At 42.3% G+C, this 16439-nt stretch overlaps 1 protein-coding gene across 1 annotated transcript in view; it reads right to left on the minus strand.

Moving 5' to 3' along the window:
• MYO19 (myosin XIX) overlaps nt 1-14064 on the minus strand; it is a gene marked incomplete at its 5' end in the record, with an annotated part of 16737 nt that extends 2673 nt beyond the window's left edge. The window contains 19 exons of the mRNA XM_009868426.1: nt 66-229; nt 2450-2559; nt 3550-3620; nt 4380-4487; nt 4865-5011; nt 5732-5908; nt 6292-6405; nt 8241-8362; nt 8453-8526; nt 8846-9017; nt 10062-10152; nt 10508-10584; nt 11038-11134; nt 11302-11404; nt 11538-11607; nt 11823-11955; nt 12701-12814; nt 13036-13184; nt 13920-14064. Of these exons, the coding sequence (XP_009866728.1) occupies nt 66-229; nt 2450-2559; nt 3550-3620; nt 4380-4487; nt 4865-5011; nt 5732-5908; nt 6292-6405; nt 8241-8362; nt 8453-8526; nt 8846-9017; nt 10062-10152; nt 10508-10584; nt 11038-11134; nt 11302-11404; nt 11538-11607; nt 11823-11955; nt 12701-12814; nt 13036-13184; nt 13920-14064 (2238 nt within the window). The remainder of the gene's footprint in view (nt 1-65; nt 230-2449; nt 2560-3549; nt 3621-4379; nt 4488-4864; nt 5012-5731; nt 5909-6291; nt 6406-8240; nt 8363-8452; nt 8527-8845; nt 9018-10061; nt 10153-10507; nt 10585-11037; nt 11135-11301; nt 11405-11537; nt 11608-11822; nt 11956-12700; nt 12815-13035; nt 13185-13919) is intronic.
• Between the last annotated feature and the right edge of the window lie 2375 nt (nt 14065-16439).

A 16439-nucleotide genomic window follows, 5' to 3' on the forward strand; every position in this document is an offset into this window, starting at 1 on the left:
CTGTGCCAGATTCCCCATTGTGCAAGGACGCTCTGGAACTGGTGGCTAAGGAACAGCACGCTTACCACAGAGTTGGCCATAAATACTTTGGTTTTCCCGCAGAATACTGAAGTGTTTTCTGCTCTGTTCCCAGTTTGCTCAGCAGTAGTTTGGCCTGTAATGATGTTCTGAAGGATCTCGAAAACAACAGAACGTGATGCTTTGTCATCCTCCGCCGGGGCAGTCTCGCCTGCAAACAAAGCATTGAAGAGAAGGTATCACAAGACTTGGAAATCAGGTGTGATGCTTTGTCATCCTCCACCGGGGCAGTCTCGCCTGCAAACAAAGCATTAAAGAGAAGGTATCACAAGACTTGGAAATCAGGACCAAGTAATTGTCTTTGCCCTAAAACTTCTTGGCCATTTAGGGGGCATACACCTATAAGAGGGGAGGAGGTGATGGCTGAGGCGTCACGAGTTCTAGCCGTATTTAAGGGGAAAACGTGACAGCATGGATTTTGCCATTTGCAGTTAGAAAACTCGTGGGGTGTGTTTCTGTCTTCTCTCTAATTACTAATGACAGGACAAGGGGAAATGGCCTCAAGTTGCGTCAGGGTAAGTTTAGATTGGATATTCGGAGGAAGTTCTTTACTGAACGAGTGGTGAGGCACTGGAACAGGCTGCCCAGGGAGGTGGTGGAGTCACCAACCCTGGAGGTGTTTAAAAAAAAAGTAGATCTGGCACTTGAGGCTATGGTGTAGTGGTTGGGTGTGCTGGGATGAAGGTTGGACTAGATGATCTTCAGAGGTCCCTTCCAACCCCTGACATTTTGTGATTCTGTGAATGAGGAGGTAGTTTGGGTGCTGTCTTAATCATCTCTATTATAACCTGGCCACAGGTAACAAATGTCATTTTGGGTGGATCCAGACAACAAAACACACACATGGGGTTCAGCTGTTCTTAGGTTGTTTAAAGCATCCTACATGGAAACGTTAGAAAACAGCAGCAGTGCAGTTAAGAAGAGATTCAAGCAGCTCAGTCCTAAGAAAATCTGATAAAACACCAAAATTCAAAGCCGTTGGGAACGAAGAACAAAAAGCAAGGAATTAAGACTCATGGCCTTAATGTACTGAAAGATGCAGGAACAGAAAGTGAATTCACACAATTCTACAGCTTCCACTGGGCACCAGAAGCAGCTATGGAGACATGTACGAAGCAGGAGTTTATTGCAGCACTAAGAGGTTATTAAAACCATTTCTGGGACATAGTATACAATTTTTTATGTTAGGAGACAAACAGGTTAGCCAGATTAATCTATTTGGAAATAGAGGTAGACTTAATTCAGACCTGTCCTTGAAAGAGATTGTGTTGCTCAAGGCAATGCTGCATGAATTTCTGCGTGCCCAATGCCGGAACATGATGGTCTTTGTATCTTTCCATCCTGGATACTGTTTGCTTTTCTGCTATGAATATTTCTAAGGAGATGAGAGCATTTTAAGGTACTGAAAATAAACAGAAGCAATTCTTGCTTACAGGAAGACATCTGGTGACTGATAGTGTTCATGGGGCTGGGCTGATAAGCTTATCCCCTTGTTTAGGAAATTGTTTTGCTTTGTTTGCAGCTTATTACCCGCTAAAGATAAAAAGGATTGTTAACCTATCACAGGGAGGCATTTCAGCTAATGGGTTTATAATTGAGGGAGAAAGATACAGCTTGTAAGTAATTTTCCAGCCTGTACTTGGTTATTTCATTCAATTTCCGAAAGGGGAATGGATTTCCAGCCATTTTACTTATCTGACATCGGCTGGTACTTACTGGTCCTGCTTCCCACGTGTACTGGTTACTGAACAAACCCACTGGGTGAAGATGGGATTCATCTGGAAGAGGGAAGGGGATTGCAGGAACTTTAGATATTAAATGTAACCATCTGATGAGCCTCCTTCTTTCAGGGGTTCATAGCAAAGATGTTACCTTGTAGTCTGGATTGTGTTTTTTAAAGTCCATCCTTGCTTAGAAAAAAGAATCGCACAAGTTTGCAAAAGGTGGAAGAAGCAGCAGAATCCAGTTAAGTTAGGAGGTCAGTGTGTTCGGCAAGAAAACAAGGTGGAGGGAAAAAAAAAAAGAAAGGAAGGAGAAGAAATATAAGCAAAAGTAAGTGGTTTTCAAGTCTACTCAAGAACCAACTCTAAACCAAATTATATCGTGAGGGAACCGCAAACACCATTGTCACTGTAATTATTCCCAAGAGGAACACAGAGAAACAGCAATAAGATGAACCATTTGCCCTTTTAAAAAGAGCCTGCTGTAAGCATTAGGCAAATTAGAAACTCAAACTGGTGATTAGAAAAGTATTTTGAAAATGGTGGCTTCCCTAGTGCTGACTACAGTAACTGTATCTGATCTATGCGCTATCACATGGGGGCAGCAATAATTTTACTTGGTAGCAGTGGGATTATATAAAGAAACATACCTTTTCTCTCACCAGTATGAAAGTTGTTTTTCTCACACACTGTGTTTTTATTGGAGCCACGTGATTTTCTCAGTATTTCATAGCGCTCAGTGAAACTTTGGAAAGAGATCCTGATAGACAAATATAAAGTTAATTCTAGGCAGCTATCCTTTCTAATATGGTAAATAAGGTGCCCTTTGAGGGGGAAAACTTGCAGAATGTCTTCAAAGCTCTAGTGTGTAGAACCCAAGTAGATTGGATATGGTAAATAACGTACCCTTTGAGGGGGAAAGCTCTAGTGTGTAGAACCCAAGTAGATTGATGCCTGTGTAGTCACCAATGCGCAAGAAAATAGAGACTTTGAGACTGCCTTTTGCCCAGTAACAACAACTTCTGCCTGGAGAAAGACTGGGCAGGAACTGTGCTCGTTTGTGGCAATGGTGAGCATCACCTGGTCAATACTGAGCTGTCAAAAACATGATGAGCTGAGGCCTTGTTCCCTCCATCCTCTAAAGGTGGTCAAGAAAGCCCAGTGGGGTGACTGGCTGTGATTTGATGCCTGACTTGGAGGTGACAAACTTAGATGAGTGCCATTTAAAATTTAAATTGCTGAAAATGTTACTCTGAAGACATGGTCAATTAGAAAGTATCTGATAGTCCGTATCAAAATACCTCTTCCCCAGCTTCTCAGACTGGAGAGGTACAGTGAGCTCACAGGCCAGAGGTGTGCTACAGACACATCTGGACTTGGTTAGTATTTGGTATATTTTTAAGAGTGCCATTGTCTTGAATGCAAGTTGTGCCAGCGCTGCATGTTGTGCTGTTGCTGCCCTTTTGGACTTGCTCAGCGAGCAGAGTTTCATTATCCAAAACTTGGACCACAGCCCAGATTTGTGACAGATGTTTTAGTGTCCAAAACATGAGAGGTGCTCAACAATGCTTAGAAGCGAGCAGTGAGCAGAACTCTTTAGATAGCTTGAAAGAATCACTAGTTTTGTGGTCTGAAACAGAATGCAAAATATTAGGATTTCCTGCTTATAAGCTCTTCAGAGTAACTAATTTTCCACTAATTGCTACAGAAATGAATTATGGAAGATGTTGCTCAAGAAGTTTGGCCTTACCTAACAGGGAAGCCTGCTGCACTGATGGTGATGGCTTCGACTATTCCACATGCCTGAAGCTGGCTGAGAACCTGAGGCATAAATTGAGATGGTTTAGGTAACTGCTGTCCTCGGGGAACCAAGGGAGGGGGCAGAGAAGGGGATTATGCAGCCACCGAGCTATGACGTGAAGCAACACCCAGAGTAGGGCCCCGGCAGTGCTAACAGAGAGGGACAGTCCTTGTGTGCCCTCTCTTGGGGTGTCCACATGCCCCGCGCTGACTGAACGCAGAACACGGTGTTGGTATTTTAATACTACTTGCATGCAGTCAGCAAAAGCTCTGAGTGTTTAAAATCAATGCAGCACTGCTCCTAGCTACTACTACTATTAGTTGCTTGGTTTTACATGATACGAGGTTCTCTAGCATCTGATCTTCTGCTCCCAAGGACATGCTTGTCAGCAGATCTCATCTAACTTGTCCTAGACTGGACTCCAGGAGCAAGCGAAGTGTTGTTGTGGGCATTCACCACCAGGACTGCTGAGCTGTCAGATCACCTTCATCTGTTTTGAGGGCTGGGATGGTAGCACCCCAAATAACCCAGGAGCGCTCTGGTAAGAGAACTCATAGAGCAGCAAGTAAGTTGTGTCTGGAAGAGCTGCTGTGCTTACTAGCTCCATTTTAGATCATCTGTGATCCTGAAAGGACATTTGTCTTGGAAGCTCCGAAGTAGAAGAAGCTACTTCCAAATGTGCAAGGGACTCAGGATCATAAGAGACCCAATGCAAAGCCCCACATTGGGTCTAGGAAGCTTTTCATTGACTCAGTGAGGAAATGCTTTTGAAAATTTACCTCTTCTCTGTTAAAAGTCATTGCCTTGCAGTCAGCGTTGGGCTTGATGCATCGGATGTAATGCGGTGTGGTTTTATTCAAAATCTGCATGAGATGTTCAAGTGAACCCTGTAGAAAACAAATACAGGTTGAATTAGGGACTCCTCCTCCCCAGGTAGTGGTCTTCTACACAACAATTAAGCCATTTTTTGCAGTATTAGCAGAGCTCACAGCTTCAGCAAAAAATCCACTCTCTGGATGCTTTTGTAAAATTGTTGATGGTAAATTCAGAAAGTTTCCAAAATCAGTTGAAGCTAACCCCTCAAGAGGAACAGGTAGGAAGAAGCCTCACAAAGGCAGATACCCAACTGTTAAAATTGGAGTGAGGTAAAACCCAGAGAATCTCAGGAGTCTGAAGCTATTTACTGATCTTGGTCCAACTACATAGTTTTCTCATCTAGTTATGAAGAGAGCAGTAGAAAGCAGAAACTTGGAATAGGACATACCTTGAACTTTGACACCACTGTAACAACAGCTGCTCTGTTCTGGGTTTTGATGTTATTTTGGTTCCTTTCTGTCACAGGAAATAATTTTTGAAGCAAAGGATCCCTAGAATTCTGCAAAACGTGGATCAGCTCTGGTGGAATGGGGTCCTGCAAACACAAAAATGACACATTAGTCTTTGGACTTTGGCAGAAACATGCCACCTTTGAAAATGACTAAGAATTCCACATATGTGGATGGAATAGTTTAATCTTCATAGGACAGTGTGCAGCAGAGACTAGAAAGTCTACCTTTTAATTAAGAGATGGTATTTTATTGCACCATCTAATACTATTTGCCGTAATTGCTAGCAATGTCAGAACTGACGGGACTGTCGTATCTCTGTGCTATTTCACTTATTCCCTGAGGGCACAACGAGGCCAAAACTCGAGTTTCTTGGTGCCTTCAGAACTTCCAATAGCTGAGTCCATGCTCTTGTTTCTCATAAACTTATTTGAACTTGGGGGGGACACGAAGGACTATAGTTATGCCTATAGAAATGCCCTGATGCCATTAACCCTTCTGCATTGTCTCAGGAATGCAAGAAGCCCTGATTTAGTGACACGTGGTCCACTTAACCCCGAGCGGAAAGGTCTGCTAATAAAGCATTTGCTTGTGATGGTGATGGCCCACTAAAAATTAGATCAAGAACATGACACAGTTTTACACGGCCTGAAGGATTTATTCGGAGCAAGGTACGTACATCCAGTAAACATCACTGAATATATATGTAAGTGGTGCTTTGATTTAAATTGCTTTTGTTCTATAAGATTTTTCTGGTTTGGGTTTGTTTGGTTTTTTTTTAAACAGCTCTTTCTGAAAACACCTACCTTATTTTTCTCCACCATTGCTGCCAGTTGATAGCAGACTTTGCCAGCATAATGTGAAATAATGAAGTTAGGCTTCTTACTGAACTTGTTTCGACTTAAGCATTGATTATTAGACAAAGAGTTCTCAATTCGAGTTTGAAACAGGTCAGTGTTAGAGGATCTATTCAGACGGCACTCCTGCATAGCAAAAAAGACAAAATTGCAGCATCTTTTATTTGTGATAAAGAAATATCTTGATAAGCTAAACCACTTTAAAATCATAGCCATTTTACTCTTCAGGTTGCTTTGAGTACGCAAGCCCTGAAATACTACGAAGGGGAACAAAAACAGATTAAATGGAGGCTTCATACCTGAATCAGAACATCCTGAATCAGAGGAAAAAAGACAACTCAGAATAGGAAGAAGCAGTGTCATGACTGCTCTGAAAAATACGCTCTCCAGAAATTTTAGAGCTGACAAGCCAGCCTCCCGTTAATTTAGTGTTCCTGTTTTCTTTGGTGGCATGGGACAGTAAGCAGGGAACTAGGCCAAACGCATTAGGGGTTTAGATCCACACTTACCTCATTCAGCAAAGAAAATATGCTGAGAGGACTGCCCTCTATCAGATCAAGGCAGGTCTGGTTATCCTGGTAGTTTATGAAAGACCACTGCAGGCCTTCAGCTGCATATTCTTCCTGAAGTCAGAGAGAAACCGGTTATTCTGCAGCAGAGGGCACTAGAGCTCAAAGAACTGTGACTGCAGTTTGCTGCAGTTACTGTTTAACAAGTAAATCCCAGGCTCAGCCTGCTCATCCAGCGCTCAGCTCGCGTTCAGTGGCAGTCTTGAGGAAAAAACCCACAAGGATATTCTACCCCGAGTAGCTTTTGAATGAGCAGGATCTGCTGCTACGTAATTTGTTTAAGTATTTGGGAGTCTCACAGATTTACTGGAGAGAGCTGCAAGGCTGTTTTACAGAGTAAATAGAGGCTATGGGCATGCTAAGCCTCTCCTGGCTGCACTGGGTTTTGGCCTGAAGAGTAAAGAGTGTGCAGAGCTCCTTCCTTCGATTGGGATGGAGCCGTAACCAGCCACGGTGTGCCAGACTTCACTAACCAGGCTCCATTTACAGCGAAGCCTGATCCAGAAGGAAGCAGAGATAGGTATCGGTTGAAATTAATTTGCATAATATTTATGCTGAATTACAGAACAAACTGTCTTGAGTGTTTAACAAGAACAAGCTCTGGATGGTTATTTTAAAAGTCTCCTGCCAAAAGCTTGCTCAGCACAGGCACTAATGGCATTTAAGCGGTTTGGGAAGCAGCCAGATCAAGAGAGGTAAGAGGGCAAGCAGTAATTGGGAGGGTTACTATAAACAGAGGTCATGAATCAGTTTCAAGGGAAATAATTGTGTGCCTGAACTGGGTTTCCATCTTCACTGACCATTAATCCCTGGCATACATTTTTCCTGGCAGGCAGGAAAAAAAAAAAAGCTGGGCATATGAAAGCACAAATTATGGTCAGGGAGATACTCATCTCCTGAATAAATTCATAAAACCGTGAAGTGGAAGGTGCCATTACATTAATAATTTCCCAGATTCCAGTTAATGGCAAAGAGCACTGTGGTAACGTATCTGTAACGTGGAGGAATTCAACAAGGACTGAAGTACATCTGTTAGAGCAGCAGCCCAGGCCTGGCAGGCACTCGGTAGCTTTCAGACCAGCCAGATGAGAACTGGAATTAGCAACGTGTCACCAGTTAGGCAAGTGACTGCGATGTATTTAGCACAGTGCAAATACCTTTTCTACTGTCAAACAACACAACTCCTCGTTGTGCACAGTGCGTTTTTGTCTTTAAAGGTACCGGCATGACAACTGGGCTTACGGAGCGGTTCTCCTGCAGCAGAAGGCCTCCACCAGGTACCATGTGCTGTTGATGTTTGGGTTATAAAGCTCTGTTGGGCTCTCTGCCTTCGCGCTAAGTGCAGGTGTAGAAGCTCCCCCCCCCATTTAAGCGCTTTATGCTTGTTGAAGAGAATGAACATGGTTATAAGCAGCAGCTTCCAAGAGCAGGTACCACGTGCTGTTGATGTTTGGGTTATAAAGTTCTGTTGGGCTCTCTGCCTTCGCACTAAGTGCAGGTGTAGAAGCTCCCCCCCCATTTAAGCGCTTTATGCTTGTTGAAGAGAATGAACATGGTTATAAGCAGCAGCTTCCAAGAGAATCTCAGTTTAGGCTACAGCTAGTTGTAGGTGTTCAGCTCTTTGGAAGAAAGCAAACAGTTTAACAGGCCACAGAGCCAATGGAGCTACATAACAGGGAACAGACTGCCAGTACCCAAGAGAGAAAGGCCTCTTTCTCCCACCTGCCCCATGCTCTCCTCTTTAAAAAAGCAATTGTTACTCACATCCTGCTGATTTCTGTGGCATTACTTACTCGACCAAAGGTTGCAATCTGACCAGAGGCACAGAAATACATTAAAGAGACAAAAGATGCTGTTTTAAAATTATGATCTTACTGGGGTACTATTACCTGTTGTGCCTTCAGATAGTGTGCTACGAAGTGCTGCTGCAGTTTCTCATTGGCGTAGTTAATACAAAGCTGCTCCAAGTTATTTTCAGGGAAGGCTTCAAAACCATAAACATCCAACAAACCTAGAAGGAATATGGGAAGACAGTGCACTTTGGTTTACGAGTAGCTTGAAGGACTTATGGTGACTGTCAAACCAGGCTGACTAACCATACCTATGAAGCTGGTCCACACTGATGGGTCTGCATAGATGCTTTCATTTATGACCAAAACGAGCCATTCAAACAATCTGCAGACAATGACAACTGTGTTAGTTTGAAAGCACTAGCTTACAACAAAGTAGTTTTCTTTTCCTGCTGTTTTTACCAGTATCGTGTGGAAGAAACAAAAAGTGACATGAAACAGCAGTTGTCTGCAGACCTCTCTATGAGACACTGCACCTAGGTCAGTGTCTACAATCGGATCAAGGGTGTGTCAAGCGGGGAAGGGAGGGTTATGCTGTTACTGAGTCCAAGCAGAAAGTCAGGGAAAATAAATCCCTCTGAGCCCTGTACTCCCTCATAAAAGTTATATGGGTTAGCACAGCGGCCTGGCCTACGTGCCCTTACTTCGCGTAGATGACTTTGGCAAGGCAGTCCCTCCTCGTCTCACATTCCGCTCTGGAGCATGGCTTCTTGAAGACTTGTTGTTGTTTTCCAGCAGTTATTATTCGAATTCTTAATGATTCCAGTAGTTCCTCGACAGGTATCTTCAGCAAATCTCCAGCAGTCTTCACAAAGTCTCGTTCAAGGAAAAAAAACACAAATGCAAGATTATCTGGAGTGTCAAATGAATGCGGCCTCTTCAAAGTTATGGAAGCTCTAGAGAAAAATGACACTTGCACAAGCTCACCAATTAAATGTGGATTCCGGGTCTTTGCCCAAACTTAGGAAAAAGTTTGGCAAGACCAGATTTAATGTGATGTGCAGTACCCCTAGAAATTGTAGGTACTTGTCCTGGGTTTAGCTAAAACCCCAGTCCTGTTTAGTGATTTTTACTTTCCAGTACTCTATTTAAAATGCAGCACTACCAAAAAAGTCTGAAGTTTGCCAGAATGAAGTAGACATTTTGGAGAGTGCTCTCGAGGTATGTCTTTGGTACCTTTTACTTTTTTAGCTCTTTTGAGCAGAGACCTCTAAATCCAGATAGATAAAACAGTCATGACCAGAAAAAAAACCCCACAGGGATTAGGGGGATAGTAAGGAAATAGAAGAGTATTTGCTAACAAAGTGTTTAAGATTTTGCTAACCTGAGCTGTATGCAAAGTTTTTTGAATATTAGGTAGCGTGAATTCAAAGCAAGTGAAATAACAGTAGAAAACTTCAGGACAGCGTTTTAGTTCTGAAAGAAAACTAGATCCACAAGCCTCCTAGACACGTAGAAAACTTGCTGCAATTTAATGTATTTGCTGCTACTAAGTTTTAGTCTTTATCATTAAAACTTCAAAGCTTTCATTTTAAAAGCCCCATTCTCCACTCTGGGTCAGATTTCTGGAAGCCTTCTGATGTCAGCCTAAGATTACAGTTCTGCCAATAATCCTTCTGAAATGACTGCCTAATGTTGCAGTTGCTTTGACCTGTAACGGAAGGATATTATCTCTCAGAGCAGGGGAGCATTAGGTTTTTGTTTGTTCAGTGAAGTACTGAACAAACACATGCTTAAATTTGGGTCTTTCCATGACCTTGAGAGCCTGCTATCAAGCAGAAGAGCGTAATAGTCCTTTCTGTTGGGCACCTGCACTGAGATAACAAGATCCTCTGGAGCACGGCACGCTTGTTGCCTCACCTTTGGCTTTGTCTTCTAGTTCACAAGGCTGAGATTCATCCACTGGATTAGAGAACTGAACATTCCCCAGATGGAGAAGGCCTGACAATACCTGGAATATAATGAAGCACTGAGTTTTCTCAAACAGAGCGTCCCTCCAAGATAGTGTCCTCTTAGCCACATGAACAGGAAACAGGACAAGACAAAGCATTTCTATAGAAAAAAAAAAAAGCAAGCAGATTCCACGCTTCTGTGTTAATTCCTAATTCTGCAGTTACTGAAGGAAAAGTAAAGTTCACAGGTGGATTCGTTTAGCTAAGACCTAATATTTGGTATCTGCAGGCCTTCCAGTCAGGAGTACCAAGAAATCCATGCTCTACACATTGGTACAGATTTACTTCTGCAGCAATCCCAGGCTAAAAAGACATTCCAAACCAGCTTGATGGTGACCATGCTTTGTACCTGACCTTGAAAATATTGTTCTGCGTGGAGCGGTCAATGCCCAAGTGAAACATTGCATCTCTGGTCACCTCGAAGCAGTCCTCTGAAAAGCCAAACGAGTGCTATTTAAAACAAAGCCAGGCAAGCAGAACGTTCTATACCAGGTCCAGTTTAGATCAAGGAAGCCGGGGGCTCTTTTGGTAAACCCCAGAATACGAGCTGGAGTGCCAAGTCATTGACTTAATACTGACTCTGTGGGGCTCTGCAGGAAGGCAGCAGGTTGCTGAAGCACATCCAAAGATGAGACAGTTTCTAAACACAGCCACAGAGAGATGCAAATTTGCTAGGCCAGAAACTGCTGCTTTATGCCAGGTGAAAATGCTTTAATAGCGCAAACTGAACCTTAAAAAGCATCACGTTAATGCAGGTGGCTTTGCAAGACGTCTGTTGTTGGTTGACCAACCTGGGTAATGGGATTTAATAGGACGTGGTTTTGCCTGCCTGCCTTTAAAGTTACAGTCATTATTAACGGACAGTATGTAATACTAATCTTTACCATCTAAGTTTCTTTCAGAATTTGGCAGCCAGTGGTAGTCAGCCCCTTCTGGAAGGTTCCATTCGACCCTCTCCTCTGCAGTAGCACCTTTTGTGATCTGGAGACAAAAAACAAGGTGACAACTCCTACTGGGAGCATGATTTAATTTGGAAGCATGGCAGAGAGGCAAACTGTTAAATATTAGAAGTTGCAACCGTGCTAAATCTGGTGATTTTATCACCACTATTTGTCAGAAAGATCTAGTAAAATTAACTGAAGGCAAACCTGATAGAAAATATGAAAGTTTCTTTCGTTGGGGGCCTGATAGGCAACTCTGGTCTTCTCCAAAAGGAAAGTCTGAATGGAAGCACTACTCAGGTGGTGGAATCTAGACCAGAGGGGGGAAAAAAAAATAAAAATAAAATTCAACAGAACGTCCTCACAGAATCTGATAGGTGTTGTGTTGTTACGGTACAGAAGGAAGAAGACAATAAATAAGGTTTTTGCGCAGTCATTGTTACCTGTCTAACTGAAGCTGGATGTATTTCCCAAAACGGCTACTGTTGTTATTCCGCAGGGTACACGCATTTCCTGTGAGATTGCCAGTGCCAGATACAGAATAATCAGTTATCCCTCTCTTCCATGGAGGACATACAGATATTAAGGGTGATTTGTATATAGGTCCACTATTTGAAGTGTTTATCTTTTAAGGAGAGGACCAAGAGCTAGCTTAGACTTGGTCATTAACAAAGAAAATTCCAACAAGGGCCAACACATCTTTTTGCTGTTAAAAAAGTCTCATTTACCAAATGCTTCCATGACAGGGTTTGAATCCAGCACTCTCTTCTCAATCCTTTCCACAGTCTCATTGCCTTTTGGGGAGATAGCTGAAGCAGCAACAGAAGCATAGAATTTCATAAGGCAGCGAGATGTCCAGGTCTGCAAGAGAGAGGCTTGACAATAGGCCCTTGTTTTTACCACATTATTAGTTATGGCAGTTAGTAAAACAGTGCTGGCTGCTGAAAACACAGTATGCAGCCGGTGACAACGCTAAAGAGAGTAACTGTGTCAGGTTTATTGCTCTAGTTCAGTGAAAGCTTTTTGTGCACATGCTTTATGTGCAACAGACACACATTTTGATTCTACTGAAGTCAAGAGTGCTTTGCTGAACGGCAGTTTTATCAAGATGTAACCATCTTAAGACAAACTGAATACAAATGGACTTAAGAGTCATTAACACCAAGTGAATAATTGTGTTCTCAGGCTTAAAAATATCCTCAATATCTTCTTGAATAGAGATGGACCATTGCAGAAGGGCCTAGGACAGGATCTGAACTCCCTGTTTCTCCTAAGTCTCTCCTTAGGACTTGCTGACACCCACACTAGCTCCCTAACAGACTAGGCTGAGGCATTAGCTCAGGTAAAAAAAATGATTCAAATCTAGCTCTCCCAGAAATCACAGCTGTCACCTAAAGAGCAGCTATATTTAGTAGAGTCTGTTTAACTGCAGCAATCATTTAATCCTTTACGCATATTTCAGGAGAGCTGTGCTTGAGCAGACTGGCTACGTGCTCTGTCAGAATTTATTTTTCTTTGTCTTCGCTTGTTCACTGCAACACTCTGCACCACAAACCACTCGCAAATCTCAAGACTTAAGAGCAATGTCAGGAAAAAGTCTCCTTACCTTCCCAGCACCACTTTCTCCGCTCACAATTATAGACTGGTTTACAGGGTCTATCTGGCTTTGGACATTTCTGTAGGTTTGCTCAGCCACTGCAAAGATGTGAGGTTTTAAATCCTGGCGATAAAAAAAGAATATTCCTATTTAAGAGAATAGTAATGGACAGCAAAGGTCTTCTCACATTTATCTGTAACCAGTACTGCTCTTTTAACAGAACTCCTATTTCACTATAAATTGTTTTTATCCTTTAGGATTATTTTTCTCATATAGATTTTGAAGAACTTGACATCTAGGTTTGGTGGAAGGACAGTAATTTCAATTTCAAATGTAAAGATTACCTGAGGGCGATGTGCAACATGGTACTCTCTCATAAGCTCAGGTGAATAAAGGTTGGAGATAGGCTGAAATGGATTTAAAGCCACCAGGCTGCAGCCAGCATTTGTATAAAACAAGTTTACTGTATATCTTGCTTGAAGACATTTCAAAACTGAAAGATATATCTCCTGTTAGCATCATTTGAAAAGTGTATTTGACTCTTCCTGTTCCTGCTTGTAACAAAAATCTTCAGATATGTTACCTATTAGGTTTAATAGAGAATGAGGTGATTGCGAGTGTCATGTAGGTCTAACATACATAACCATGTCTTTAAGACTTGCCCTTATTTTTAAAAATCTTAAGGGATCTGCTAACTATTCCATTCAATTAATCCTGTGCTTTTTATGAGATTTCACATAGTCAGTCCTAGAAAGCAAATCGGTTCACTTGCAGAACAGAGGCAAGAATTCCCCATCTGAGCTAGGAGCAGGCCTTAGCTTTGCTGAGTGAGGTATTTACTTTTCAAATCCAATTTCATGGCTATATGGTGACTCTAAGTTAGAGCCTCGTTTTCTGATACATTCCTACACTACCAAACTGCAATCACAAGGTCATGCAGGAGTCCTTTGGTAACGTTAACTCTCAGCCACGTACTGAACTAACAATACAAAAGGGAGCTCTATGCGCAGAGCTTGATAAGAGATCAGCATGGCTAAATCTACAGTAAAAGTATTTGGGGAAAAAAATAATCAACCGAGCCAAATGTGACTTTCTGAGCTTTTGAATAGGTTTTAATAGGCTTTGAATCTTTTAACTTACTAATGTGATGAGAACAGTAACCACTATGTATTAGTAGCCACCAGGGAAAGTGACTCCTCAAGAGATACTGTCCTGGCTGACTGCTTACCTGTTGTAGTTGTCACCGGATTAACTTTTGTGAGGTCATCAATAAGATGCAGCTTCTCCTCATCACTGAGGAACGCTCTAACTTCTTCTTCAAATGATTCACTGAGGTCATTCTGGATGGCAGAATCTTCTTTCTGGCCATTTTCCTGGACAGGATGTCAGACCAACACCAGTCAAAGGCTGAATATAGCTGGACTTTCAACCAGTTTATAACTCTTCTATTGCTTCCGTTTAACTTGCACCACGTGACATTTGCAGTCTGGCAAGGTCGTTCAGCACAGGCATGCTTATACAGTGTTCTTAACTGGTATATTTCTAAGCCTATGAATGTCGTGCCTTCGGTGCAAATGCTGCCTTGGCCAGGGGAAAGCAGGCAGGACTGGCTGCAGAGGCTAAAGTAGAGCTGAAAGCAACTGTGGTCCAACAAAAAAGCAGGTTTCCTAGCAGAGACTTTCACTTTTAGACCAGAGATTGAGGCCCCCCAAGAGTGAAGTTGCAGACTGCACATATCCCAGCCAGGGGAAAGGAATGGGGCCGTTCTGGGAGCTCATCTGCATGAGGATTTGTCCCCTTTGCATCACTTAAAGCATTTAAATCTTAGCCTCTGGGCTCCCATGTCCTTGACAATATTAGTTGGAAGGACACACTTGTTGTTCAAATGTAATGGAAAACTTAGCCAGAAAAGAGACTTCAGGTCCTGTTTGTCATTTCTAGGGAGAAGGAGAGAGAGGCTGGAAGGAAAAGATGCCAGGCCTGAGCTTTGCATTCTAGATATTCTTTTTCTGTTACCTTTCTTGACAGAAAGCCTTTTGAAATAAGCCTACTCATTTGTATTTAGTAGCATAAAACTGCAATCCTTTAGAAGTTAACCAAGTCAATGAACACCTTATTTATGCAGAAAAAGTGCTATATTTAGTGAGCGGCTTTCCCTCTACATGAGCTAAGCTCATTAATAAAGGGGGAAATATACTGCAAAACCCCATCAACACATTTCTAAACAAAAAATAAAGCTGCAATAACGTACTCATTTAGGAACATCATCATCTTTTGCAGACAGCATAAGCAGTTCATCTCCAGTAATAGAAAATTTTACACAGCAAGGGGAAAAAAAAAAAAGCTTAGCAATGCAGCTGAGCGTTATTGCAAGACCTCAGCAAGGGCTTGTTTTTGCTCCCCTGCAGCTCCCAGCTCAGCATCGCTTCATTTGAGAAGAGATGGTGATTGCTTAGGTGAAAGAAAAATGGTATCGCTTCTGACACCTACACTGGCCACCTACTACTGGCCATTAATTTTACTGAAAAAACACCCTTAAGGACGTGCTTACTACATGCATTAACGCCACCCCGTTAAAGCCAACGGCATAACAAAAATCACTCGCTGCTGTTAGTAACACAGCTCAAAACCACACAGCTAATAGCACCAGTTAACTCATGAAGTAAGGGCGAATACACATTAGTAGTTACCTAATCCTGACTATATGGAAATAAGCCAAAAATTCTTTCCTGGCAGTAAAATTTAATTAACACACATGATCTCCGGTTTTCTTTTTACCTGCTTTGGCATCTTGTCTGGCCTTATGGACGGGAACGCTGGAAAGGGCCTTTACTCCAGGGTATCTCATTCAGATCACACTGAAGAATGCTTAAATAAAACAAATAAATAAATAAAAGGCATGTAGAACAAAATAACTCTGGACGTCACGCTCCAGAAGGTTCCACGAGCAGAGCCCAAGAGGTTCAGACAGAAGCAATGGTCCCAGTGGGACCCAAGTAAGGCTCGAGCTGGAAAACCTACCCGTAACTATCAGAGTCATATGTTCCGTTTGCCCCTGCAAATAAAGCTCATTTGGAGGGAATAATGTTTCTTTCCTTACAGCAGCAATGAAATGCTTTGTTTCTCTTGCATTAATAAATTGCAACTTTGTTTTGGTTAAATTCCTCCTTTTAGGACAAATAGGAAAGATCTGTGGTTCTGACAGTGGCAGAGAAGCTACTGCTTTTGGCAAAGGAGTGACTCGAAGAAATTTTGTATGGCAGCAGCGACCCGATACGCTTGCTTGCTGCCCTCTTCCTGCTTCCTCTAAAAAATCAGCGGGAGCCAGCCCAAGGTGAGTCAAGCTCGCCCTTTGAGTTTCTGTGACAAACACAGAGATTCCAGTCACATAACCAGGACGAATTCTGTCTTCTTCCTGCAGCTGATACTGCCTTCTTTTTTCTTTTCTTTTCTTTTCTTTTCTTTTCTTTTCTTTTCTTTTCTTTTCTTTTCTTTTCTTTTCTCTATTTTATTCTATTTCATTCTATTTCTATTCTATTATTCTTATTCTGCTCTATTCTATTGATCTCTACTTATTTCTCTTCTCATTCCCATCCCTATCGAATTTTTACCCAGCACGAAGACACCGTTAAGAGACTTTGTTGATCCACGAAGCGCAGCGCACAGAGCTCAGGGTACACACACCCATCACCTCCCTCTCCACCTTTACAGGGGTTTTAATAATTTCCGAGGTTTCTCCCTCCCAGCC

The sequence above is a fragment of the Apaloderma vittatum genome, unplaced genomic scaffold (assembly GCF_000703405.1).
Source record: "Apaloderma vittatum isolate BGI_N311 unplaced genomic scaffold, ASM70340v1 scaffold18774, whole genome shotgun sequence".
Classification (NCBI taxonomy): Eukaryota; Metazoa; Chordata; class Aves; order Trogoniformes; family Trogonidae; genus Apaloderma; species Apaloderma vittatum.